The 25,572-nt window shown below is 42.4% G+C and overlaps 1 protein-coding gene across 2 annotated transcripts in view; it reads right to left on the bottom strand.

Moving 5' to 3' along the window:
* Positions 1-6,345: 6,345 nt before the first annotated feature.
* The window catches only part of EPS15 (epidermal growth factor receptor pathway substrate 15), a 77,265-nt gene continuing 58,038 nt past the window's right edge, over positions 6,346-25,572 (bottom strand). The window contains exons 15-26 of one of the 2 annotated variants that reach the window (XM_073643490.1): positions 22,627-22,788; positions 21,542-21,739; positions 19,205-19,411; positions 18,515-18,604; positions 17,835-17,943; positions 16,367-16,402; positions 13,591-13,883; positions 13,418-13,487; positions 12,577-12,656; positions 12,137-12,287; positions 10,622-10,776; positions 6,346-7,034 (exon numbers count right to left, since the gene is read on the bottom strand). In XM_073643490.1, coding sequence (XP_073499591.1) covers positions 6,888-7,034; positions 10,622-10,776; positions 12,137-12,287; positions 12,577-12,656; positions 13,418-13,487; positions 13,591-13,883; positions 16,367-16,402; positions 17,835-17,943; positions 18,515-18,604; positions 19,205-19,411; positions 21,542-21,739; positions 22,627-22,788 — 1,698 coding nt within the window. In that variant the 3' untranslated portion in view covers positions 6,346-6,887. The remainder of the gene's footprint in view (positions 7,035-10,621; positions 10,777-12,136; positions 12,288-12,576; positions 12,657-13,417; positions 13,488-13,590; positions 13,884-16,366; positions 16,403-17,834; positions 17,944-18,514; positions 18,605-19,204; positions 19,412-21,541; positions 21,740-22,626; positions 22,789-25,572) is intronic. The other variant, XM_073643491.1, reaches the window with a different exon arrangement.

The following is a 25,572-nucleotide window of genomic DNA, read 5'->3' as shown; positions in this document are numbered from 1 at the left end:
CCTATGAGGAACGGTTACAGGATTTGGGAATGTTTAGCTTGCAAAAGAGAAGACTGAGAGGAGACTTCATAGCTGTCTACAAATATCTCAAGGGCTGTCACAGTGTAGAAGGATCATCTTTATTCTCATTTGCACAAAGAAAAACTAGAGGCAATGGGATGAGACTGAATGGGAGAAGATACAGATTAGATATTAGAAAAAACTTTTTGACAGTGAGGGTGATCAATGAGTGGAACAGGCGGCCACAAGAGGTGGTGAGTTCGCCTTCAATGGAAGTCTTCAAACAGAGACTGGACAGACATCTGTCTGAGATGGTTTAGTGAATTCTGCATTGAGCAGGGGGTTGGACACGATGACCCTGGAGGTCCCCTCCAACACTAACATTCTATGTTGTAAGAAGAATAAGGAGGAGGAAAAAGAAGAAGAAGGAGGAGGAAAAAGAAGAAGAAGGAGGAGGAAAAAGAAGAAGGAGGAGGAAAAAGAAGGAGAGGGGAAAGAAGAAGAAGAAGAAAGCAGGTTGTCGGTGGGGGGCAGTAGTACTACGTGTATGCCAATGCATTGCGATAGTGGAGGCTGATTTACAGAAAAGTACCAAGATTCTGGGTGCAGTATTCTTTGGGGAAAATGTGAGCACAGCCGGGTATGTGGATGTTCTCAAACTGGTCTATGCATAGTTATCGGATCAGAGTTCTATGGGACCGCCTTGGCCCATTTTCCATCTATGTTCGCTGATTGGCTATACCCACACAAAAAAAACCCATTAATATATGTTGTGTGAACGTTGCCCCCGTTCCTATTTTTCCCCAATAATAAAACCTCAGTAAAGCAGTCACTCTGTAGCAATTTACACTTTATTAAGTACTTACATTTTATGTCCATAATTACAACATCGAGCGGCAATAAAATATAGAAAAAAAACAACAAAACAATACATAAAAGGAGTCATTTAAAAGAAGCTCGTATCCATCCCAGGAATCCTGCAAATCGTCAGGACGCTGCGGTGCGACAGCAACGTGACATTGACCCTTGCAAGTCCCAGGGATGAGACATCTTGCTATATTTTTTTTCCATAGTGGTTATGGTTAAAATTCCAGCAGGAGACAGCTGTACGTCAGTAGGATGAACATATCATATAGGAATTGTATATACATATTTAATAATAATAATATTGGTCCACAGAGTATTCATTATAACAAATAGATTCTATATTTCTGTAAAACAGTGTACACTTAAGAGAGCATTGTATGTCTAGGAGGGGTGGGGGAGAGGGAGGATATGAACATGCTTCACTGTATAATGACACAAACATCCCAAATATTAAGGATATATCATACAAAAAATGGACTTTGAATAGCAAAAAACTTTAAAAAAAATGTACCATGTATTTGGGGTTAATCACCAGTATGAAAGATTTGTTAAAGGGGTTTTCTAAAAATAGAAGAAAAAAACAAGAAAATGCAATTATTAACAAATGTTAATACCTTTAATTAGAAAATCAGACTTGTTTGGACTTGGGAGGTAATCACTAAATGTCCTGTTACACTGGCAGAAACCTGTCCTAAAATAATAGGAGACGAGCCAGAGAGCATGTGCAGTACGAGGCTCCGCTGCTGTGACCTGGAGATGACCTATACCATGAGCATGTGCAGTTCGAGGCTCCGCTGCTGTGACCCGGAGATGACCTATACAATGAGCATGTGCAGTACGAAGCGCTGCTGCTGTGAAGTGGAGATAATTTACCAGTACATGGTATAGGTCATCTCCAGGTCACAGCAGCGGCGCTTCCTACTGCACATGCTCATGGTATAGGTCATCTCCGGGTCACAGCAGCGGAGCCTCATACTGCACATGCTCATGGTATAGGTCATCTCCGGGTCACAGCAGCGGAGCCTCATACTGCACATGCTCATGGTATAGGTCATCTCCGGGTCACAGCAGCGGAGCCTCATACTGCACATGCTCATGGTATAGGTCATCTCCGGGTCACAGCAGCAGAGCTCCCTACTGCACATGCTCACAGGCTCCGGTCCTAACAATCTAGAACTTGTTTATGCCAGTGTAACAAGACTGAGGCCACTATAATATACTGTGTACAAAACAAGTATGATGTGCAAATTAAAAGGTATTACGGTACTTATTTTTAATGACATCTACTTTATTTTTCCTATTCTTGGAAAATCCCTTTAATGTGTACAGAAGCTTAAAAGGGAACTTAACATTAGATTAATTCTGTTGGAACCACAGGAAGCAGCACCTCAGAGAAAACTTGCTTAGAAAAGTTGGCTGATTACTATGCGTTTCAAAGGACTAGTCGGAGGCAGGTCCCTGGCAGCTTCGCCCCACCCCGCCCCCTAGACTGACAGGTCTCTACCTATACACACAAATAAGGAGTGACCTATCAGGCTAGTGAATCAGGGTAGGAGTTAGCCGCAGGGGACCTGCCTCGGACTAGTCATCTGAGATGGCTTTTCTAACTGTGTTCTCTGAAATGCAGGAGCGTTTAAGTCCGTAGTTCGGACAGCATGAATTTCTGTCCGGTTCTCTTTAAAGTGGGTTATACAATATTGAACATTTATGGCACCATCCACAGGATATGCCATAAAGATCTGATAGATGCGGCCTCACTGCTGGGATCTCGAGTACTCGGGAAAGAAGAAGTGGCCGCCCATGTACCATGTAAGAAGTGGCCACCCGTGTACGTCACTTTCCTTTGATTTGTTTGGGAGTTACAAAAAGGGAACAGCACGTGAACGCAGGAATTTTTGGAGCTCTTACATAGATAAATGGAGAGTGCTGCACATGGGCAGCCACGTTTCCACTGATGCCAGCGTGTAACAGGTCCCCGTTCTGGAGACCGATGCATATGCATGTCCCAGGAGACAGCCGTGACCAGCATTGATTGGCTTTTTATGGCATATCCGCAGAAAGATGGGAATAAGAGCCCATTCACACAGGGCTGCTGCACACTAATATCTGAAAAAACTTAACTTTTGGATGTCTAAAAAAAGTTTAAAAAATATGCAAAGTTATGAAAATGTGCCAAAGAGATGGTCGTTTTGTGAATAGTAGATCTGAAAGGAGGAGAAATGAGCTTACTGCTCATTTTATGGATACCGATGTCCAGGCGAAATCCCGACCCGCATTAGGTGACCGACAATTTGCTATTTTTTGGGGTTTTTTGCTATTTATGGCTGAATCCAGACTACAGAGTGGCTGGGTACAGTGTAGGATATGTTCAGTATTCTGGCTTCCGAGCTCATAAACCCATGTTTGCATATTGTAAATGATTGGTAATGCATATTAATTATTGCCAAGATGTCTGACACTAACCATAAGATAAGGTAGGTATGTACGTGACTCACAATGACAACGCGCGTCAGGTCGGCCTTGGCATCACTGCTGGTGTGTTAGAATGAAGCTGTTGACATTATTTGGCAATGGTGAAAAATAGTCTAACATGTTAGGGCATGCTGGGAGTAGTAGTTTTGCAAAGGTTGGAAACCATTGCTGAATTATATTAGCATCCAAGCTGCATTTAATTTGGTACCATAAAGCTGCACCAGAAAGTATATGGGAGAAATGTGGCATTGTAGCTGGGTACCGAGGGGAGGCCAAAAAGACACTTGGCTGGGAAACTTGGACAAAGAACCAGAAGAGCGAACTAAATCTCTGCCCTGAAGAAAAGCAGAGAGCTGCTCTAAGCCAGACACCTAATGATGCCCCATATATACTGTGCGGTGGAATTTGGCACTAAATTGATGGCAGCAGGTCTACTCCCCAAGACATCGCTCAGGCTGGAAGTAGCATCCAATAATAAAGGTATATTGCAAATAAAAGGCACAAGAAGTCCCTGAACAAATTAAAGGGTTAATCCCATCTTCATAAAAAATAGCTATTGTAGGATAGTGCTTGTAAATACAAACAACTTTGTAATTTACTGTTTGTTAAAATTTTCAACCATTCTTGAGATATTAACACTTTACTTTTATTTACAGTTTGTCGCCTTGGACACCGACCACCACTGCTATATATAAGCTTGTAAGCACTGTGCAGAAGATGGTCAGGATTAGGAGGTAACAGAGCTCTCCAAGCTTAAAAACAGTGCTTACAAGGTCAATAGAAAAGAGCTTTGTAAGCAAAGCGTACGTTGTGCTGTAGATCAGCGGTGGTCGGTCTCCAAGGCAACGAGCTGCAAACAAAAGAAAAAAGTGTTAATATCTCAAGAACGGCTGCAAATTTTAATAAGCAGTAAATTGCAAAATTACTTGTATTTTCTGGCGCTATCCGACAATACTCATTTATAAAGATAGGAACAACCCTTTAAGGGCACATTCGAGAGATAAACCTCAGCATTATAACAACTAACAATCAAACTATTGCAAAAGTGTTATGGTACATAAAACAAGAAAAAAAAGGGCTGTAATAGGTCACAGTTGACTTTTCTGTGCAAAACCTGTAATCTATGGGGGAAAATGTTTAACTCCATCTCATGACACTATTTTATCTTGTCATTGAAAATGTGTTCCATGTAGTGTAGCCACCATTATACCATAGCAGCATCAACGGTTCCGCTTGGTTTCCAAAAATTCTTGATACAGCTATGGTGATCCATTTGTTAGAATAGAGAATGGCTTTCCCCCCATGCACATCGTGGCTGCCTTTTTCCACCACTAGGGGGAGAAGGAAACTGTATGCAGTTACAATTCAGGTCATCAGAAGGAGATGTCTGCAGCAGTATGCAGATTAGCTCCCTCTAGAGGTGGCAAAAGATAACAGGTTTTTTTTGTATATTTTTTTTTTAAGTTATTGAGCACTATTGCCTTATCATATCTGCAAGGAAATTCTGCAAATTATTTCTGCCCTCAGTTTTAATAAAAAATTAATTGTAAAAGATAAGGCTTGATTTAAAGGGGTTGGCCTTCAAACAACAGGATAAATGATACATGTACAATAACTGTGATGAACACCAATCTTGAGTACAGGGTCCTTTGTTTAAATGGAAGTGGTCACAGATTGATGTAGATGGATGTCGCCAAGCACTGTACCCTATCGATGTTTGGATAAAGCGGTAGTGAATACGCATGATTACTGCTCCATGCAAACTGTGAATATAGGATGGGCAAAGGCCCAGTGATCATATATTTATCACTGCTCCCATGGACAGCTGCTAAATGTTGTCCATAGGCTCAGCCCTCTAAAGAGATTGTCCATCCCTGGAGCCTTTTTTTTTATTTAAATGCACACATTTGGGGCTAAAAAATTATAATTTTTGCAATTGGGTTCCATTACAAATTTTGCACAGTTTGGCTTTTGCAAGCTCTATGTTTCTCGGCGCACTCAATTTTGATGTCAGTGGCCATAAATCAGGTGAGAGGAACTCAGAAAAAGACAGGAAAAGAGTTACAAACCTTCCATCAGACCGTCACAGTGAGCTTACTGATGGATTCTCAGTTAACTCATTCATTAGACAGAGGCTACAGATGGCAAATGGTGCAAAATTTTTAATGACAATAGAAAAATGATTTTTTAGCATCAGATATGTATCTGGTATCTACCATTTAGGTAAAATAAATGCCCCTAAAGATGGACAACCACTTTAAATCCAGGGTATATCTCTAGATCACAAGCACATACCTCAAGATACATTATGTCAAATATCTATAGATGAATGAAGCTACAATGTCAGGATACCGATGACCAGATAGTAGTGACAAATCTAGCAATATATGAAAGATATAAAAAAAAAAATGCACTAATATTATACATAAGTCCCCGACTTCTCCTCCTCCATCAAGGTGTCAGAATCCTCCTCCATCAAGGTAACACAATATCCTTATATTCAACAAATACGGGAGCCATCATATTCCTAAGTTTTGCAGACTCTCGAGGAACAATCATTGTAAAACCCAGCGGATTTGCCATCTGGGAACTGGGAAAGCTGGGTGAGCCATCCCATAATGGCAATCATATTGCTCATCACCCAGCTCACCCAATTACAGACCGAAGCAAGAACCGGAAAATGTGAAAATAAGGAGGAGTCGGGGACTTACATGTACTGCGAGAGGTTTCATTTTAGGCAGAATCACTCTTAAATAATAATCCAGGGGTAAAAGAACAGATCTGGCAGGACAGTTGTTTGTAGCACAGTGCAACTAGTACATTGGAGGAACACGCCTGTGAAATGATACACCTAGTGCAGGGTCCTGGGGACAGCATATGACCTGTCACTTGACAAATATGTATTATTTTTTTTACCTGGGGTAAATGCTGATGTTCTCCTGAATCCGACGATGTTTTTCTTTTCTTCCTGCGCCTCTCACTTCCTGAGATATGGCCTTTTCTTCCCTATATATAAATTATCATTTTAGCAAAAGTAGGCGTGGTCCTCAAGAAGCCACCCACAGAAAAAAATTTGGAGATCACGCCCACTTTGCTTAAAGCTCTGATTTACATACAGGGAAGTAGGGGCTATATCTCAGGAACGGAGGGGCGCAGGAACAAAAGAAAAACGTCGCCGGATTCAGGACAGCAGTGGCATTTACAGCAAGGGGAAAAATCCATATTTATGACAAGTGACAGATCCTCCTTGAAGAATCTCGGTGTCATGCTCAGACCCTACACTAGCCATAACTCAGGGTATGATTTTGCTAGTGTTCCTTTAAGGAGCATAGGTTGGACAACGGCATATAGAAATACAAAGTGGCACTCCACAGCCATGTTCAAGACACAAACGGGCGAAGTTACCTGTTCAATGCCAGAGACTTCTCTAGCCAAGCAAGGATTGTAGAGACGTCTGAATACTTCATAGGTAGGAGGTTGCAAACTATTTAAATATTTTCTAGAAACTACACAGTTTTGTTACTATTACACCCGCTGCTCCGGATGTCTCACGCCTCGGAGATCTCGGACTTGCTGAGTGCTATGGCAAGTTCCAGGTCCTCCTGCTCTTGCTGCTTTAGCCTCTGTAGTCTCTCCTCCTCTTCTCGTTCGCTCTCCCTCTTCGCCCACTCGATCATATCATCTTCAGACTGGTACTGCAGATTTCAAGAGAGACATTCACTGGCTAAGCAAGTCTTGGCAGAAAAATAAAAATTAGGGAAGAACTGAGGATGTATCCACAGAGCAGACAAAAGCGGGTAGAGATTTGGGGTCGGCGGTGCGGGTGTACAATGGGGACGCAATCATCACACAGACAGGCACAGTGAAGGAGTGAAAATGGAGGATTCACAAAAAAAAATGCAGAATCACTGAATAACATTAGGAAGATCATCGCTTTATATTTCCAGTAGTGGGCAACCTTTTAAAGGGATTTGTCTCATGATCGTTCATCGCTCCCCTGCCTCCTGCTTGCCAGGGCAGCCAACGTCCATGTAACAAGCAGAGTCAGCTTTGCCTCTGCAACATCGGAGGAGAGCAGGGGAGACCATCGATGTGGCAAGATTCAGAGAAGTGCATATAAGCAATGTGCTCCTTGCCTGGGAAACTGCCCACCTCTGATAGACTGCAGAGGTGGCCGGTAACCTAGGCAGTGAACATTAAACTATAGAATTAAAAATCCCTCTGTTATTGAGAGCAGAGAAGATTTTTAATAGGAGGTAAATTGCAAAGTTGTCTTTTTTCACAAGCACTTTGCAATTTTAACCCTTTAACATAGACCGTATTATTGCTGTCCCCTATTGGCGCTAACAAGCTTTAGATTACCACCTCTCCTCCATTCTTTACACTGCAGCTCTGCTCATTTATATTAGTTGTGTATTATAATTTCAGTACCTGGACTTAATTCCATTACAAAAAACAAGCAAACAACAGATGAATTATCATCGAAAGCGCAACATTAAGGATTATTGTGACACTTGCTCACATACATTGAGGTGGAGTCATGTTGTTTCCCCCTTTAAGCTTCTTATTGCAAATCAACAGAGATGTCAGACAGTATCATTACCTGCCCATATAGCGCCACCTGCAACAACTGATGGCACCAGAGCTGGACCCCCAGTGATGAGATCAACACAAAAGTGGTGTCACTCTTAGGGATGTCCAACTGGGACAACCTTTAAGGGGTATTCCCATCTCCAAGATCCTAGCCCAATATGCAGTAGGTGTAATAATAATAATAATAATAGTAGCAAATACCTCCAATTAGAAATGTAGGATAATTCTTTGGATTCGCTAAGTCACTTACCCCATGTGCAGGGCATTACAGTAGCTTAGGAATCCATGGTTACAATCACTTATTTAGTGAGTTAGTTAGCTGTTAGTGGTCATAACCAAGGATACCTAACAGTTAACTGTCACTATATGAGTAGTTGTAACCATGGATACCTTAAGCTACTGCATTGCCCTGCACATGGGGTAAGCAACATAGCGAATCAGAAGAACTATACTACATTTCTAATTGGAGGTATTTGCTAATATTATTACACCTACTAAACACTGGGATAGGATCTTGGAGATGGGAATACCCCTTTAAATATTAGCTAAGCCTGATGAGCAGATGGCCACTGTTAGGGCTTTACAGTGACAAATTGTACCTTATATTGTACAGTAATGTCACAGCAACTAACGGGTGACCTCAATTGTGGGAGAAAAAGTTGAAAGTGACCTTGAAAGGTTCGGTGCAACTTTTTTTTTCCCTATGGGAAACACTCGAATTGCAAAAATAATGAGGATTTACTGTGCGTAATCATATGTACATGGCGGGTAAAACAAGGGGTCATTTGGGGAAAACACTGGATAGCTGATAACTTGTTGATCGGTGGAGGTCTGACCAAATCGGCACAGCAGGGAATTTTTATGCCGTTATAATGGATCAGCAACGCACATTGCTCAACCGCCGCTCCATTTATGCCCTATGGGGCTGCCGAAAGCTGTGCTCCGCTCTTTGCAACATAGCCATAAAGAATGAATGGAGCGGCAGTCGGACGTCTCACTTGCCATTCAATTTTGTAGTGGGATAGACGTGCCCCAGTTGGGCTGATCAGTCCGGGTTCCAGTAGTGAGACCCCCACCGATCAGTATGCTATCCCCCATTTAGTGGATGGAGGCATGGTGAAGAGTCCTGTACAAGGAGACCATTAGAATTAATGATGGGTAATGGGACCCCATGACAGATTTTGTATAGGGTGTTAAAGTTATGTTCACACCAGTGTCCACTCCTTCCATTAGGGAATTATATAGTGCCGCACTCTGCAAAATAATTGCTGTAAAATGATGGAAACTGGACAATGACCGAATTCCATTAAAGCAAAAAAAGTCAGTATAAAGGTGTATATTGTCTATGGCAAGTACAGCATGTGTAGACGGAGATTTAGTGGGCGACCCAGGTTCAGTTATATAAGCCGCTAATTGGGAACGATCATTCTTACATCAATTTTCGGAATGAACACAGAAACATCTTGTTCGTTGAGTAATTGGATTGTTCATGCCAGCATTAATATCATGGTTCTCGGCAGCATATGATCCCGTATGTGCTGCCGGGAATAATGATGCAGAAAGATCATATTAACGATCGTTCTGCGCACGTAAAATTCTGGTCGACCGGTCTGAATGGACCACTAGATTACCGGCTTATATATGGCTGATTGGTAGACGTTTACCGTCTGAATTGGCGCTTACATGCACATATCTGGGGCTCTCGGACCGATCATGGATGCTGGACTTGGATTTTCTGATCCAATCTTAACCGCCTCATGGGAATAATACAAGGCTGTCTGGTTTGGGTCATGAGACCTGTAGCCGGTCTGTACTTGGCCTGCGACACGAGGATGTGTGAATGGAGCCTTCGGCCGCTGATGGGTCACTTACATGGTTTTAAAATTAATCTAAATAATACTTTAACGTATTAGTTTAAAGGAAAACTGACGCGTTTCACATTTCTAGATATGAGAGAGGCCGCATCTCCCTCCGAAAGAGTAAAAAGCAACCGTCTGACCTTCCCCAGTCCCTCTCACAACTGGAACCGCACTTTAAAAGGGAAAATAAAATTTACCAAATTTGTCTCAAGCGCCATAAAATCATTACGTTTCTCGCAGGATTACAGATTAGAGATTTTGGATCATGCGTATTACTTTTCCCAGCCTTCCGAATGGCAGCTCCGAATCATAATGCAGCTCGTACTAAGTGACGTGTCATTGTAGGATTATAAAAGATCTGCAGTGCAGGAGTCTGGGAAAGCTGGATGACTATGGAAGAAGGAGCCGGTGTGGTTACTCTGTGGTGTCACCCAGCTTTCCAACAAAAAAACAAAATAACGAAGATACCAACCCTCGTGAAATACATATTTACAAAACGTGAATCTTCTCCTTTCCGCGTGACTTTATTTCTAGGTCTATGGCACCTGCTGTGGATTTTTTTTTTGCACTGTTCTCTACGTGCAGCAACGAGCAAAATAATTAAGGAATCAAAAGAAATCAACAAAAAGACATAATTGGAATTTTTCTTTTTTACTTCAAAATGGATAAAACAATACAAGAGGTAAATAACAATAAAATACAGAAGGGTTTATATAAAACAGAGGAGCCACATAAGACTCGCACCCGCTCCCTGGATACAGCTATACACACAGCAGCGTCCTGATGAAGGATCACAGTCCTCACCGCCTCTGGGCTCAGGTTGTACTTACAGTGTTAAAGCTACTAAGACTCCCGCTCTCGCCTGTCCCTTTGCCGGCTGCGAAGGGGTCAGACTCCGCCGCCTCGCTGGGGAAGCTGAGATTGAATGCCTGGAATGGGTCTCCTTGCTTGAACAAGTCCTCTGGCTTAGAGGGAGGCCTCTGGCCTAAATGGAAAGAGCGGGACAGCGCATTCCTATCAGTACAACGCGTTTCTGGAGGAGCGCTGGACACAACGCTGCAATAACATCAAGCATAAAAAACTGAAAACAGAGGACAATAGCAGACGTGGCATTAATCCTCCTGATTATACAAACAGAAGATGTCCCGTAGGGAAGGAAAAAGCCAACCGGATTTGGGTTGGATGGAGATGTATGTAAAAGCACTTTAGGCACATTTTTTGGCTTATGCCCCCAGATGAAGAATTGGGTGATGGCTGCAGGATTAAAAGGGGTATTCCCATCTCTAAGATCCTATCCCAATATGTAGTATATGTAATAATAATATTATTCAATTAGAAATATAGTAAAGTTCTTCTGATAAGCTATGCCGCTTACTCCATGTGCAGGGCATTGCAGTAGCTTAGGTTACGACCATTCATATAGTGACAGTTAGTTTTTAGTGGTCGTAACCATGGATATCTGAGCTACTTCAATGCCCTGCACATGAGGTAAGTGCCATAGCGAATCAGAAGAACTATACTACATTTCTAATTGGAAGTAGTTGCTAATATTTTTATTATTACACCTACTACATATTGGGATAGGAGATAGGAATACCCCTCTAACACATGGATGGACCTGGATTATACAAACTAAATTCGAAAATGCTGATGAGCCATTTTCTTTCTTGACTTTTGGTTTAGGCCCGGTTCACACTACGTTCTCCACTCTATTCAGCAATCCAATGGAGGCCCAAAAGTGGTTTCCAGGTGTACCCCTTATTGCTTTAATGAGGAACTCTGACCTCTCTTTTGGCAGTGACCATTTTAATGCTCAGACTCCCTCCCACACTTTTGTGTCCAAAAAATAAAACACTGCAGTAAAAGAAGTTAATGGGAGCGATAGGTTTAATATTTTAGTCTCCGTTTGCCTCTTTAAAGTCAATGGCTACGGCGGGGAAGTGTCTGGATACCAGAATTTACATGGAAGGTGACAGTTTATTGTATAGTTGTTGTTTTTTTCACTAAGACGAGATTTTTCTATTTTCCGATTTATTTTTTACACATGATTATGGGGGTCACCAACTTGCCTGGGCAATGTTAACAACATTCACAGATGGCCTCTAAACTGGGGAGGTTCATTGACATCTATGGGAGAACGTTACAAGGATGCTGCATGACCCGTGCAGAGGTCATCGTACAGGAAAGGGGAGGAGGTGAGCTGAGAAAATCATAAGTGCATGGTGTTATCTATCATTATCTAGTCTGTGATGATAATGAGACTACTGAAAAGTCATCTGTACTGAACAGGAAGGGTCGGCCTATTATGAGGCTCAATGGCCACAGTACAGAGTTTGGATGCCTACCTGGTGGGGGTGGACACGGCCGAGTGGGAGTTCCAGTTTTCGGAGGTAACGCCGGTGGAGTGTCTGTTTGTGAAGACTCCTCTTCTATCGTGCTCTTGATGCTTAGTGTCTCCTTTTCTTTTGTGCCATCAGCTAGGTCCGTGCTGCTGTTCTGATGTGTGACAACAAAAAACAAACAAAAAAATTTTTTGTTTGGGGGATAAAGGAGGAGAAGAAAGAAACTCTGGGCTGTAAAGGGAAAACATTAATGACCATAAGGGCGCAGCCAGGCGGCCATATAAATCGGATCGCAATGCACGGACTGGCCAGTGGCTCTACCCACCTGAGCACGACAGCTGAACAGAAATATATGCAGCTGTCACTCTCTGGGCGGGAGGGGAAATATAATCAAAATCCAAAATAAAAAATGGAAGATAAGTAGAAAATTCAGATCAAAATACCTTAGAAAGTTCAGTGAAGTCGGCAAATCCGCTGGCGAATGATTCATTTCCAAACACCGAAGCGAAGGGGTCGTCATTTCCTGATGATAAAGAATTAGGAGAACATGGCGATGACGTACAGTCACATTATGTAAGAAGTTGGATTTAACACATTGTACAGATCTGCATTAAATTTGATGCAACCAGGATTGTAGAAACCAGTTGCACTCCAGGAACCAGCCTTATTCTTCTAGTGTCCAGACAATCTCGATATTAATGGCCACCACTATCTGATCGGTGGGGGTCCGACTCTTGGTGACCAGGCCAAAGGTGCTGGGAATTGGTCCCCCACCAATCTGATATGGATTGCCCAAAAAACCCATTTAAAAAGTTTCCTAAACCTATTTAAAAGGACACCTAATATTGCAAAAAGTTTTTCTATTGTATGGGCTGAAAAGCGCTGCTGATCGGTGGTGGCCCAAGTCCAGAGAACCCCACCGATCGCCCATAAGAGCGCTCTGAAGTGCACCGATCGGTTTACTGGCTCAATAAAAACTCTATGGGTCTTTCTAAAAACGGTGTTCGGACCCGTAGACAGACTGCTGAGCTCTGTGTATACACTCGTGCAAAAGGTTAGCACTTTCAACGTGATGTTGTGAGCAATCGGTGGTGGTCTCAGGAGCCGGTCCACCACCAATCAGCAACACTATAGAATATATGAAAAAAACTTTTTGCAAAAAACAGGTGTCATTGATCCTTGCCTCCTGGGATTTGTCCATGTCAGGTATAGACTGAATACAAGAAAATATCACCGATATTCAGTACTAGGAGGGAAAAGACACGACCTCTTACGATTACTTACCAGGTTCAGTGCTTGCTGGTAGAAATGTACCACCGGGAGCGAAAGGGTCATTGGTCCTCACAGCTTCATTCTACAATGAGACAACATATGATGGCTCTCAGGAGGGGAGATTGCAAGATCAGAAAAGCTATCATACTAGCAGAATTTATCTAGGTGATAGCACCACCACATACCGAGGCCAAGTTGCTGTCAGATGGGGCTGAAAAGGGATCCGCTTTGAAAGATGTGAACAAATCCTCGGTTGCAGAAGAAAAGGGATCTGCTTTGGAGAAGGGGTCAGCCTTCGAGGACAGGAAAGGGTCGTCTTTTTCTACATTTGAAGATAAGAAAGGATCCGACGTTTCGGCTTTTGCAGATGGGAAGGCATCTGCTTTTGAAGAGGAGAAAGGATCTGCTGAGGGTTGTTTGAAGAACACATCAGAAGCAAAAGGATCAGCATCTTTAAAAGGATCTCCCCCAAATGGATCTGCAAATAAAAAAAGGGGGACAGGTCACATGGAGGCAGTCTGTGCACTGGAAGGATTTATGTGACACCACCAGAAATGCATATACATCTGAGCATGACAAGTAACACAGCAGGGGGTCAGACATCACATACACTGTGTGCAGAATGATTAGGCAAGTTGTATTTTAGAGGATTATTTTTATTATTGATCAACAACTATGTTCTCAATCAACCCAAAAGACTCATAAATATCCAAGCTTAATATTTTTGGAAGTTGGAGTGGGTTTTTTTAGATTTGGCTATCTTAGGAGGATATCTGTTTGACAGGTAACTATTACTGTGCAGAATTATTAGGCAACTTGATAAAAACCAAATATAATCCCATCTCACTTGTTTATTTTCACCAGGTAAACCAATATCAGTGCACAAAATTTAGAAATAAACATTTCTGACATGCAAAAACAAAAAAAATTAGTGATGAATATAGCCACCTTTCTTTATGATGACACTCAGCAGCCTTCCATCCATAGATTCTCTCAGTTGCTTGATCTGTTTTCGATCAACATTGCGTGCAGCAGCCACCACAGCCTCCCAGACACTGTTCCGAGAGGTGTACTGTTTTCCCTCCCTGTAGATCTCACATTTTATGATGGACCACAGGTTCTCTATGGGGTTCAGATCAGGTGAACAAGGGGGCCAGGTCATTCTTTTTTCTTCTTTTAGACCTTTACTGGTCAGCCACGCTGTGGAGTAGTTGGATGCATGTGATGGAGCATTGTCCTGCATGAAAATCATGTTTTTCTTGAACGATACCAACTTCTTCCTGTACCACTGCTGGAAGTTGTCTTCCAGAAACTGGTAGTAGGTCTGGGAGTTGAGCTTCACTTCATCCTCAACCCTAAAAGGTCCCACAAGTTCATCTTTGATGATACCAGCCCATACCAGTACCCCACCTCCACCTTGCTGGCGTCTGAGTCGGAGTGGAGCTCTCTGCCCTTTACTGATCCAGCCTCTGGCCCATCCATCTGGCCCATCAAGAGTCACTCTCATTTCATCAGTCCATAAAACCTTTGAAAAATCAGTCTTAAGATATTTCTTGGCCCATTCTTGACGTTTTATCGTATGTTTCTTGTTCAAAGGTGGTCGTTTTTCAGCCTTCCTTATCTTGGCCATGTCCCTGAGTATCGCACACCTTGTGCTTTTTGATACTCCAGTAATGTTACAGCTCTGAAATATGGCAAAACTGGTGGCAAATGGCATCTTGGCAGCTTCACGCTTGATTTTCCTCAATTCATGGGCAGTTATTTTGCGCCTTTTTTGGCCAACACGCTTCTTGCGACCCTGTTGTCTATTTGCCATGAAACGCTTGACTGTTCGGTGATCACGCTTCAAAAGTTTGGAAATTTCAAGGCTGCTGCATCCCTCTGCAAGACATCTCACAATTTTGGACTTTTCAGAGCCCGTCAAATCTCTCTCCTGACCCATTTTGCCAAAGGAAAGGAAGTTGTCTAATAATTAAGCACCTTATATAGGGTGTTGATGTCATTAGTCAACACCCCTCCTCATTACAGAGATGGACATCACCAGATTTACTTAATTGGTAGTTGGCTCTCTAGCCTATGCAGCTTGGAAGAGGACAACATGTATAGAAAGTATCATGTGATCAAAATACGCATTTGTCTAATAATTCTGCACGCGGTGTATAATATCTGGTGAATATTATCACACCAGACATGTTTTTGTAGCTGGCTAGCATTTCTCCTTGGTAGGGAAAAAAAAAAATTCACAATGAAGGAGTAAAAATTAAAAAAACAGAATCTTAAAATATACATATATACATACACATATACACACACACACACACTATAATATATATGCAGCCAATCACTAGGCTTATGCAATCGACATCAGCTGAGCCCAGTGACGCCTGTAGAGATCACGTGCGGTGTAGTCGTGATGTGAGCGAATGGAGACCAGTAAGTAAACCTGTTTGTTAAATTTAGTCCTTGGAAGCCTATGAGCTAAAAATTGAAAATATATATGTGTGTCTATATATGTGTGTGTATGTGTATGTATACACATACATAGACATATATATTAAATTTTTAGCTCATAGGCTTCCAAGGACTAAATTTAACAAACAGGTTTACTTACTGGTCTCCATTCGCTCACATCACGACTACACCGCACGTGATCTCTACAGGCGTCACTGGGCTCAGCTGATGTCGATTGCATAAGCCTAGAGATTGGCTGCAGCGGTCACATGACCTGTCGTTGTGATGTCACCACTGCAGCCTGCAAACAACCACCAGGAGCAGCAGTGGACGAGGCGGCATCGGAGCACAGGCCGGTGAGTTAATATTAGTTTGTAATTTTTAACCCCCTGGAAAAAAAAAATTACTGGAAAACCCTTTCTACATGTATCTTATTAACTGCAATTGTCACATCCACATCGATAGTGACTGATATATGTTCCGATAATTTAATACACCTCGACAACTCACCTGTTTTACCAAACGGATCATCTTTAAAGGGATCATCTGCAAGAAAAGAAAGATCGAGTAAAGGGGTTGTCCGGTACATTTTTTTTTTAAGTTGCCCAATGTATTCAGCATGTGGGTATAAGTATCTCTGTAAATACCTTGCGTTGCGGATAATGCCTGTGAGTGGCGCTATCACTGGCCACTCACAGGCATCACATGACCCCCGGCTGCAGCCAGCGCTGACATCCGCTGCCGTCACGACAAGTCCAGGCTTCAGCCGGAGGTCCCTCTTCCGCGTTCCACCGGTGGATGCCATGATGTGGGCGGAGTTACCCAGCACGTCACACCCGGCATCCACCGCGCGCTCTGCCTCTCCCCATTCATTGGGAAAGAGCGCAATGGATGCTGGGTGTGACACGCGGGGTAACCCTGCCCATAACTCAACAGCCACCGCGGGGACCCCAGCGCTGAGTCACGCCTCACTTGTCATGATGTCAGCACGGGGTCATGTGATGCATGTGAGCGGCCAGTGATAGCGCCACTCACAGGCATTATCAGCAACACAAGGTATTTACAAATATACTTATGCCCACATGCTGAATACATTGGGCAATTTAAAAAAAAGTACCGGACAACTTCTTTAAGACACTGTTGACTAAGGAGAAAAAAGGAAAATGATTATGGATCCAGTTATTTATTTTTTTTATTTCCAAAAAGGAATTAAAAGGGGTTTTCTGAAAATGGAAACTGTGCTTTACTCACCAAGAAAACTACAGCCGGAGAACAGGGGTTTGTCGGGAGCTGAAAACCCCTTTTAAGCCGCAATATTTAGGACGGGCTTGTAGTTATAGACAGGATTGGCGAAGGATTTGGCGGTCCCCTGGACGGCAGGTGTGTGTTTCGGTTTGAGCATAGGTGCATTTTCAGGAAGGTTATACTTTCTTTTAAGGGAAATTCTCTTCTTCAGTAATATCACATACTGGGGATGCTCAGATACCAGGTTAAAAAAATCATCATCAGTCGCTTTCAGATATGGGTATTATTGTCGCTTTTTTTTACGGACACCCCACTCACGGTTCCTTACACCCTGGAGTTAGAGCCCTATAAAAGTCTTAAGTTCTCTAACTCCGGTACTAATGATTCACGAGAGGTCCAGGTTCTGTTTCCGTAATATAGAGGCAAAAATTTTTTTTACCCCTTCTCTGGAAGTGGCTTTACTCTGTGTTTGCCAAAATAAGTCTAGGAATTTTTTGGGGGGGGTTTTCAAACCTTTCATAGTTCCTTAATTCATCTTTACACATGGAGTAGAAAGATCTTCAGTACTAAAATAACTAAAAAACAGTAACTCTGCTGGTTGGACATTACAAGACCAATCCATCACACGTCCTACAAACTTGTAGTTCTCAGTTTCGATACGGATTAAAATATGAGCCCTCGTCCAAAGAAAAAAAACACAGAAAAGAAGGAAAAGGAAAAAGAAAGCACTTACTTCCAACAAAAGGGTCATTCTGGAAGAAGTCCAGTCCGGTCTCCGGCACACACTGTGAGGCAGGTGCACTTTGCTGCACTTCAAAGGAATCCACATGGAACGTGATTTCCTGGAAAAGCAGACAATATATTTGCAGAATTTACTTTTTTTCTCGTACAAGATGTGAGGACTTCAATTCTATTGAAAACTGTGACAGATGATGTTGGAATAAAAATGATATAAAAGTTATAGGAATCAAAGCAAAATGTCTTATGATGAACTTCCAGCAGCGAAACTGGTAACTTTAATGCCATTTTATCTAGTTTCCGCTAGTTGTCAGCTGCTGCAAAACTACAACTTTTCAGCATGCCATAACCATCATGGGCCTGTCAAGACATGCTGGGAGTTGTAGTTTCACAGTGTCAGACTGAAGAACATTGGGCCCACCAGAGGATTTTATTCTGAGGGACCACCTTTCTCCCCCACTCAAGAGCCCCATAGCAGTTGCAAGGTTTCCACTATGAACTCTCCTGAAGGAGAAGCCAGGGCCCACCGGAGGATACTCCGGTTCTCTGGTGGGCCAGTCCAACCCTGAGTGGGAAGTTCGCAGGGCTCTCATTCGGTGGTCATGGACTATCGCTGTGGCCACTGGACGAGGATCCTGCAAATCTTTTTGAGAGCCCAGATCATCCGCGCCATACCTTGTCAGCTGGGGCAGGTATATTCAGAGTCTCGTCTTTCTCTTCCCCTTCGCTCCCTGAAGTATTGGCGATTTCTGGACTGCTCCGTATCTGTAATGTCAGGACGGATGGTGAAGAGTCAGCTGCTGGCAGTCACTTCTGACCAAAATTGACTTACAACAACCCAATCCTTATCTCACATTACATCTACCTTTGGGAGGCCCCCAAAACATTGGATGGTTGTTGGGTTAGGTATATCTATTTATTGCATGGTCAGTTTAAAGGGGCTTCCATTTTAAGAACATCCCTGCCTCCTGGCGCAGTTTCTAAAAAAAAAAAAAACTGCTTTCCTCACCCTCCCCAGGTCCTGCGCTGAGTCTCTGCCGCAGCTGCCATTGTCTGTTGTCCAATCAATAATCTCCAAGGCTCTGAGCAGCTCTTGCAGTCTCCTTGAGCAGAGCCGCTAAGCTCAGTGATTGGCTGCAGCTAGGTGAGTGCTTCAGATAATGACAGACACCAGGACCAGAGGTAGTGACTGAGCGCTGGACCCGGGGAGGGAAAGTAAACCATATTTAAAAAAAAGAAATAAATAAAATAAACTTCACCTGCATACAGGAATTTGCTGAAAATGGAGAACCCCTTTAAGTGAAAAGCATAACGCAAACAGGAAAACGTTACTTCTGCATCACTGAATGCAAATGGTATACGAACCGGAGAACTTTGGCTCTGGTTTTCGGGATGGGCTGAGCTTTCGTACTCTGCAGTTTCATAAAGATTTGCTGGCTCGCTGCTGCTGTTACTCAGACTGGAATGATCCCCCGTGCCATTGACCATGGGCGAGTCTAAGTGGTGACGCCAGCTGATATGGAACTGAGAGTTTAGGTCGTTCTCACTGGGCTTTACATCTTGAATTTTGGCCTAAAAAAAAAAAAGAGAAAAATGTGAAAATTATACATAAACACAAAACATACGTAAGGAACGAGAAATTACTACAATCAAGAGTTGGAGTTTTGTCCAAAAATTGGGCTAAAAGTGAGAAGGTTGATGAAAAAGAACAAAAACTAAGAAAGAACAAAAACGTATCAGATCAATCTCCCGGCATTTTCATTGCAGATATCCCATTGGTCCCCAGGTCTCGGTTTACTTCCTTGCAGCAATTACATCATGTACATCCATGAGTCCACCAAAGCCAATCACTAACCTCAGCGATCTTGTGCCGTATGTGCTAGAATCAATACCAAGGCCAGTAACTGGCTGCAGCGGTCACAGATACATGTGACATCATTGCTGCGGGAAAGTAAACTCTGAAACCGTCAAGTTGGTTGATTATTTGTTTGTTTTTTTAAAATTTAAATTTTCCCTTTTTTTTTTTTTTAACCCTTTAACCCTATAATTTCAATATCACGTTTCGAATGGACATCCTTCCTCATTTGGGCTTCATCAAAATTTCTGCACAATTTGGCTTTTACAATCTCCTTGCACATTGCTGGAAGCGGAAATAACTTAAAGGGTTTGTCCACTACTTTATATGATCCCCCAATGTATTCCCCCAGGGCCCATAAGTGTTTCTCTAAATACCTTGTGGTGCCTTTTCTGCCTGTGAGCGGCGCTATCACTGGCCACTCACAGGCAGCACAGGACCCCCAGCTGCACCCGGCTCTGACAACTGCTGACGTCACGTCAAGTTTCGGCTGCAGCAGGGGGTGACCTACTTCTGCGTTCCACGGTAGCTGCAGGGGTGATGGGTGGAGTTACCCAGCGTGTCACACCCGGCATCCACCGCGCGCTCTCCCTCTCCTCATTCACTGGGAAAGCGCGCTGTGGATGCCGGGTGTGATGCACGGGGAAACCCCGCCCACAGCCCAGCGTCCACCGCGGGGAGCGCGTCACTGATGTCACGCCTCACTTGACGGGACATCAGTGACGGGTCAGGTGATGCCTCTGAGTGGCCACCGATAGCGCCGCTCAGAGGCAGAAAAGATACTGCAAAGAATTTACAAAAACACTTCTGGGCCCCGGGGGGATACATTGGGGGGGATGGGGGGTTCATATAAAGTAGTGGACAACTTCTTTAACCAAGAACCCATCAGTGAGCTCGTTCTGTAACTCTTAGCATTTTTTTCTGAACTCCCCTCTACTGATTTATGTACAGAAACCACATCAAAGTTGAGCTGAACTTTGTGGTCACAAATCAACTGAAAGGAGCTAAGAAAATAATAAAGTTACAAACTCCCAGTCAGAACGAGCTCACTGATGGACTCCCAGGTAACTCAATCGGCAGCCAGCACTATGTGAAAAAAAAAACAAAGAACCTGTAAAAGCCAAAAGGTTCAAAATTTTTAATGAAATCCAAATGCAAAGAGGATTTGTAGCACATAATACAGGCATCTAAAAATAAATGTCCCCAAAAGGTGTCTGTGTCCTTTAAAGGGAATCTGTCAGTAGGATCTAAGCCGTCTATAAGTGCACATAGGTCATAGGAAGCTGAATAAAATGACACGTTGATATCTGTAATCTGATGTTTTATTCCAGAGAAATCCTCCTTTTCCTTAATATGTAAATGAGCTGTTAAGATCTATGGGCCGGACATAGATCTCCCTGAAAATCTGCCTCCAGCTTACTTTAAATAAAAAGGGGTGTTACCAGTGTTAGACATGTAATAACTGACAGTCTTGATGTACATGTCTCACACTGGTAAAGCCTCGTTTCATCATATAAAATAGGCTCTGGAGACAGATTATCGGGAAGATTTATGTCCAACCCATAGATCTTAACAGCTCATTTACATATTAAGAAAAATGTGGATTATTCTGGAATAAAACATCAGATTGCGGATAACTAGGTGTCATTTTATTCAACTTTCTATGACCTACACGCCCATATAGACGGCTTAGGAGGGTGGATCCTACTGACGGATTCCCTTCAAAGATTGGACAGGTCCTTTGTATTTTGATTTATAGTAATTAAATAATTTAGGATTAGCATGTCTCAGTAAATTCTGGAAACAAAACCCAATTACCCCACAGTGATTGCCGAGAAGCATCTTACTAAGCGTAGCTCTTCCTTGCATTCGAGCAGCTGGTGCTCCAGGGGTGTGAGCCGTTCCTTCCCGCGCTCCAGCTTCTCCTCCAGCTGCGCCGTCTCCTCCTGTAGTCTGCTCAGCTCCTCCTTGGCCTTGCTCACTTCCTCTTCATAATTGGAAACCTGCGTCTCCTGGCTGGAAGCCTCAGTTTGCAATAAAGAGATCTGAAGAGGCAGAAGGTGGACACGAAAGAAAAGGGTTAATCTGTAGAAACGATGAGAATTAACTGCACAGATCTGGATTTTAAAGGACGTGTTTGGGAGCATTAATCATGTTGTTCCATACTGGTTATTAATATGTCTGCTAACTGTAAAGGGATCAGTGCAACCGCCTGATTTTTTGCTTTATGAAGCTCTGTCAATGCGTCTTACAAAAGTCAGGCAGCAGCATAACGAGCGCTGCACGCCAGACATTGCAGCTTTGAAGCTAACCCAGATATATAGCTGCATGCTGATCCACAGAATAATATAAACGGCCATACACCGTGAGGAAAGATCTGACATTTTAGGTAAAAATTCATTATAATTGGCAGCCTAAAGCAAGAATATATTTTAAGGGTCTTTCGGTATAAATTTTGTGCTTTACTCACCCTCCCCAAGTCCAGTGCAGAGTTCTGGTGTCTGTTATCTGCAGCAGTGACGTGACATTAACAGTGCTGCAGCTCAGCAACTCCACCCATGGCTGCAGCGCTGTCGATGTGACGTCAGCATTGTGGAAAATAGAAAAAGAATGGGAGCAGCGATGGAGACGCTGGGAGGGGAAATAAAGCACAATTTTTTTTAAACAAACTGCATCAGGGAAGAAGTGTTTCTAAAACCAAAAAACCATTTTAACTATGATAAAAAAAATTGAAAATTACCAGACCAATTTTTAATAAGCCAACAAACAGGCGGTGTAAAGAAGCGCCAAATACACCATCCAGTATGAGCCACTGTAGTAAATCTGTTGCATTTTCAGACTGACTAGTCTAAATTAATACATTAGAATTAGCAGATCTGGCACAATGTCTGGTTGGCACTGCCACCCTACAGCGACATCACAAGGCCCATACCAGCTTGGTCTCCTCCGCACACTTCAGCCGCAGGTCCTGTAACTGGCTCTCCAGCTGTGCCTTCTGCTCATCCAGCCCCGCCAGGACCTCTTCCACCTCCTGCTTCTGAGCCTGCAGCTTCTGTAGGTTGGTGTTCTCTCGCTCCACCTCATCCTGCAGATCCTGGAGAACAGAACAATCCAGCCTCAAATAATGTGCAAGAAACAACAAGCAGGGCCAGCGACTGGCAAAGAGGGGCACATGCCATCTGGGAAACCGATGCGGAGACTCCAAGGGCAATCCACCATAAACCAGCTCAAGACCAAACCTTTTACTTCTCCACTCATCAGGCACTTTATCTGTTTTTCTACATGCGACTTTAAGTGCTCTATTAAGATATATATATATATTTTTTTTTTATTTTGGAAGAAACTGTAAAGAATACAAAGGAAATTCTTGTATTTTTCACACTTTATACAAAAAAATGTTTTTACGACCACAAAGGACCACTATGATACATTTTAAATTGTGTTCCCCTTCCCGTAATTATTTTATACATATCACATTTCTTTTTAATAATTATTTTTCTCTGCTTTTTTCTATTCTTATTTATTTCACACATTGTTCCCCCACCATAAGTTCATAACAGACTTTAAAGGGGCCATTTCAACAGCTAAATACTTTTTTTTTTTTTTTTCAATTGCGGATTTCCTCTATAACTGGGATTGGTATATTAGCCCAAGTTACAGGGTAAATCTAGTCTCCTGGCAATGCAGCTATGCTGATCTAGGTCGGCTAGAACCCAGCAGCTCCTGCCCCATCCAGGCTTCTTTAGCACTATGTATACAGTGACCAAGAAGGCAGAGACGGTAATAAACCACCTATGCCTTCTTTATGTAGTGTCTGTTTCTGCAGGCTTCACGCTCTTGCAGCCTCACGATACTCTATGCAGCTGCTTACCCTTTTTAATTGAGAATTTCCTCTGTAACTGGGATTGGTATATTAGCCCAAGTTACAGGGTAAATCTAGTCTCTGGCTGCAGGTCTGTTAGGACCCAGCAGCTCCTGCTTTATCCCAGCTTCTTCAGAACTATGTATACAGTGATCAGGAAAGCAGAGATGGAAATAAACCACCTCTGCTTTCTCTATGTTGAGTGCAGCCATCTCTGCAGCCTTCGCACTCAAGCAGCTTCATGATCTCCATCCTTCTGCAATGACAAGCTAAAACATCATTGTAGAGTTATATGTGGACCGCCCTGCCCTTTTAAGACACTGGATGGCACGCCCCCCCCCAAAAATTGGAAAATTAGCCCCAAAAAGGTGGAAAACTTTTTTAAAAGGACTAGTGAAATCTGGAACTTTAAAGCTTTGTCTTCAGCTGCACGCGAGCATCAGTGACCTTAAAAAGATGGTTTTCTTCTAAAAACAGTGCCACTCCTGTGTACAGGTTATGAGTGGTATTGCAGCTCAGCTTCATTCATATCAATAATGCTGTGCCGAAACAGTAGACGTCCCAATTGCCAGGGATAGAGCGGTTTCTGAAAGAAAGCAGCCATGCTTTTCTAATCTTGAACAACTGAAGATCTACCTTGCAGACTGATTAAAAATTCATAACCTTTTTCATACAGGATCCAGATTAAGCATTAATCAGCTTTGTGAACCGCATAGATTTAATTACCATTGTGCTTCCTTGGGAAACATTTCCATTATTTAAAATTAATTAAGTTACAGCCAATTAAATATAATGATTGCAAAATGAAGATAATTAGGAAGTAGTGAACTTTCAGAGAAGGGCATAAAAAAAAAGAAAAAAAAGAAAAGTATTGTGTTAGTACGAAAACTTTCTTTTTCCTGTAGAGGACACATAATACTTGTGTTCTGCGCCTTACAGTAAATTAAATCAGTGATTTATTGGTTTATTTCCTAAGGGTACTATTCCAGATTTATATTCTTCCTACAAAAAAAGTCATATATTAGATATATAAATTTCTAGTAAAACCATAAAGCATAGTCTGTACCATAAAAAAAAGACGTAGAAAAAGCATAAAATTAAATGGTCAATCAGCCCTTTGGAGATCGTTCTCTGGGGTAAGACAACGTCATTATTATATACCGTGATTTACAGATTTCCTATTTATCATATTATCTATCAGATTAGATCAAGTTGTCAAGTATAAGGGAAAATTTAATAAAATTATTAATTAAATTGTTGGACCCCCGAACAAACATTTGACTTAAGAGGGGTAAACCAATTTTGTTTTTTGTTTTTTTGTTTTTTTTTTAACTTTAAATGCATGTATTTGGCGCTAAAAATTATTTTTGCAATTGGGTTTCATTAAAAATGTTGCACAGTTTGGCTATTACAGGCTTTTTGTTTCCTAGCACAGTCAAGGTTAATGTGGTCATAGTTATAATTTATCCAGTCATTGAATCTGAAAGCGCTCACTGACAGATTGTCAGCTAACTCTTTCTGCAGCCAGCAATAGGCAGTGCAACCAAGAATCTATAGAATGTAAATTGTACAAAAATTTTAATGAAACCCAGTAGCAAATATGAATTTTAGCCCCAAATGCCAGAATATGTGGAAACAAATTGGCCCCAAGAGGTGGATGACCTCTTTTTAGGGTGCTGCAAGAAAGTGATTGGCTGGGAACAGGCAGATATACAGTCTCCTATAATTTTATCAAGTAATCACATATGAAAAAAAAACTGTTTATATGCTACCATGACTCATACCGAAAGTCTGAGTCCGGCTTCTCCTACCTACATATAGAGAAAGCCTGTGAGTCCTGCTTCCCCTACCTACATATAGAGAAAGCCTGTGAGTCCTGCTTCCCCTACCTATATATAGAGAAAGCCTGTGAGTCCTGCTTCCCCTACCTACATATAGAGAAAGCCTGTGAGTCCTGCTTCCCCTACCTACATATAGAGAAAGTCTGTGAGTCCGGCTTCCCCTACCTACATATAG

The sequence above is a fragment of the Phyllobates terribilis genome, unplaced genomic scaffold (genome assembly GCF_046119375.1).
Source record: "Phyllobates terribilis strain yellow unplaced genomic scaffold, ASM4611937v1 Scaffold_8__6_contigs__length_399053987, whole genome shotgun sequence".
NCBI lineage: Eukaryota > Metazoa > Chordata > Amphibia > Anura > Dendrobatidae > Phyllobates > Phyllobates terribilis.
Note: the sequence above shows the minus strand (reverse complement) of the source record. Positions and strands in the feature narration are given on the sequence as shown.